This window comes from Mastomys coucha, unplaced genomic scaffold, assembly GCF_008632895.1.
Source record: "Mastomys coucha isolate ucsf_1 unplaced genomic scaffold, UCSF_Mcou_1 pScaffold5, whole genome shotgun sequence".
Lineage (NCBI taxonomy): Eukaryota > Metazoa > Chordata > Mammalia > Rodentia > Muridae > Mastomys > Mastomys coucha.
The window spans coordinates 55,822,519-55,824,801 of record NW_022196911.1 but is presented as its reverse complement, the minus strand read 5'-3'; the positions used below and the strand labels follow the sequence as shown (position 1 = coordinate 55,824,801).

Genomic DNA, 2,283 nt, shown 5'->3' with positions numbered 1-2,283 from the left:
AAAAAAAAAAAAAAAAAAAAGACAGGTCAGTGTGAAGGGGCTAGGCAAGACAGACAGATGGTGGTGATGACTAAGGGTAGCAAACCCAAGTCGTTCCTGCCTGCAGGGTAAGCAGGCCCTTTCAGTGACAGCCTGAGATGGGCTTGCTGGGGATCTAGGAGGGTACCAAGTAGAAGAAGGTATGGTTAGTTATCTATGCCCAATGTAGGCTGCAGAGGCACTAGCTACTATACTAAGGTCCAGAGAGCTCCAGTCTCCAACTAGGCTGGGTCCATAGCAAGATAAGGTAGGGACACATAAGGTCCATGTGCTGGCTCAATAGGCAGGACCTATCGGCCTCAGTGACTCTCCTGTGAAATAGGCTCTGTGAACAGGATGAGAGCATCTACACCCACAGGGTCTGAAGTGTCCTTCTACATGCACAGGATTTCAATGCTGACAGGCCAGGGCCTCTCTAGCACTGAACTGCTAATCATGACTGCAGGTCCCCTATGCCTGGCAGCCAGAGGAAGGCAACTAGGCTTCCAAGAACACCACCATTATAGAAGCTTGCCAAGGCTCCAGCTGGAGTGAGGGATGGCAGCTGCTGTGTGGTAAGGCCAGGCTGCCCCACAGCACCTCATTTAATCAGAAGGGTGTAGCCCCGACAAGCATCATCTGCTCCCAGATTCCGCAGGTTCTTCTCAGAGTCCTCAGGAGAGCTGGGGAGGGGCAGTAATCAGAAGGGCTGGGGTAAGAAGACTCTTAGTTGCCCTGGGGAATGGAGGCTTGGGAGAGAGCAGCTGGCCTCACCCCAGGAAATCCTTCACATATTCCACGGTGACATCCCCTGTTGTGTCCAGCATTGTATCCCCACTAGCAGCTGAGTCAATGGACACAGGCGAGAGTGTGGCCTCTGGTGGTTCTGTGGTATCTGTCGGAAGAAGTGCTCCTCAGTATCCACTGTGCACCTAGAGACCAGGTACTGACAACAGACCACATACAGGCACTCTTGCTGCCTCTGGTAGCTTCCAGCCCTGACTCAGTGGAACCGAGTTTATGCCTTAACCCATCTCCCCCAGGTAACCTCAAGCCAATTCCTGCCTCAACCGTGTGCCCTCTCACCAGCTTTCTTGCTGTGGGCAGAGCAAGGGCTTCCTTCACAGCTCTCTGGGGCCAGAATGATGTCTCTGGTCCCATTAGCCTGGCTCAGCTTGGGTGATTCTTGAAGCTTGTGACTACAGAAATAGATGGGAGTGTGATGGGGACTATTATAGGCGCTGCATCCAACCCCCAAACCAGAAACAGGCATTAACACCAGGGAGTGCAGGACCCAAGATGGCTAAGGGACCCACTCCTTACAAACCTGGGCTGGGTGGCATTTCGGGGCCAGCTTATATCCAGAGAACAGAGTGGTTCTGTGATATTTCGAGCACTCAGTGAGAAGCGCTCGAATTCCGATGGAGAAATCAAGTAAAAGCCTGTGAGCGAGAGAAAGGGGCCAAGGAACATTTTAGGAACACTGACACCGCCCAACCCTTGACTGGTGCTGCCTTGGTACATAAGCAGAGTCCGGGCTTTCTGCGTACCCAACATTCATTCCCAGCTTGTCCCGCCTCACCCTGACCATGGCGTGTGAAGACACAGGAAGCGATGCCACTGATGTCCTCCTTCCGAATACAGGAGTAGTGCACCTGAGGCCTCAGGCCGGGCACTGAGAAGACGTGGACATCACCCAGGTTGGTGAGGCAGGCAAGGCAGGTCTCAGCATAGTCTTCAGATATCACACTGGCAAATGTAGCCAGGGCTACCTTCCGCACACGACAGCCTTCGTGGGCTGTCAGCTTGAATTTAGTCTTGGCACTCACCTTGGGTAGTGTGAACACCTGTTGACAGACAGACAGTTAGTTAGACCCAGCTTAGTCCTAACCACAAAGCTCCTCAGCTGCAGACATCCAACTGGCCCTGCAGGCCTCAATTCGATTGTGGACATCAAAATGCTACTCACTCAACCAGCCACCCAGTGCCTACAGACCCAGCCCAGGCTTCATGGTGTACCTCTTCTCCACCCTTGGCCAGATCATATGTTCTATGCCTGGTACTCTTAAGTACAAATATTCAAGGGCTTTCCACCAGCTCTTGAAGAAGGCTGTGAGGTAGAGGGTAGAGGGAAACTAAGGCAGGGCAAATAGAATGCTTGAGGGCATTCCACTGCCTGAAGGCTCTTTGGAATAGAAGGGCTTTAGGTTTCAGCAGGTAGGGGAATGAATAGGTAGAGCAGGGGTTCTAAAAGGTGCAAGCTGG

The 2,283-nt window shown here is 52.5% G+C and overlaps 1 protein-coding gene across 1 annotated transcript in view; it reads right to left on the bottom strand.

Annotated features, from left to right (window-relative positions):
* Nucleotides 1-29: 29 nt before the first annotated feature.
* Nucleotides 30-2,283, bottom strand: part of Llgl1 (LLGL scribble cell polarity complex component 1) — a 14,424-nt gene continuing 12,170 nt past the window's right edge. The window contains exons 18-22 of the mRNA XM_031350905.1: nt 1,601-1,865; nt 1,346-1,460; nt 1,105-1,217; nt 793-913; nt 30-701 (exon numbers count right to left, since the gene is read on the bottom strand). Of these exons, the coding sequence (XP_031206765.1) occupies nt 620-701; nt 793-913; nt 1,105-1,217; nt 1,346-1,460; nt 1,601-1,865 (696 nt within the window). The 3' untranslated portion in view covers nt 30-619. The remainder of the gene's footprint in view (nt 702-792; nt 914-1,104; nt 1,218-1,345; nt 1,461-1,600; nt 1,866-2,283) is intronic.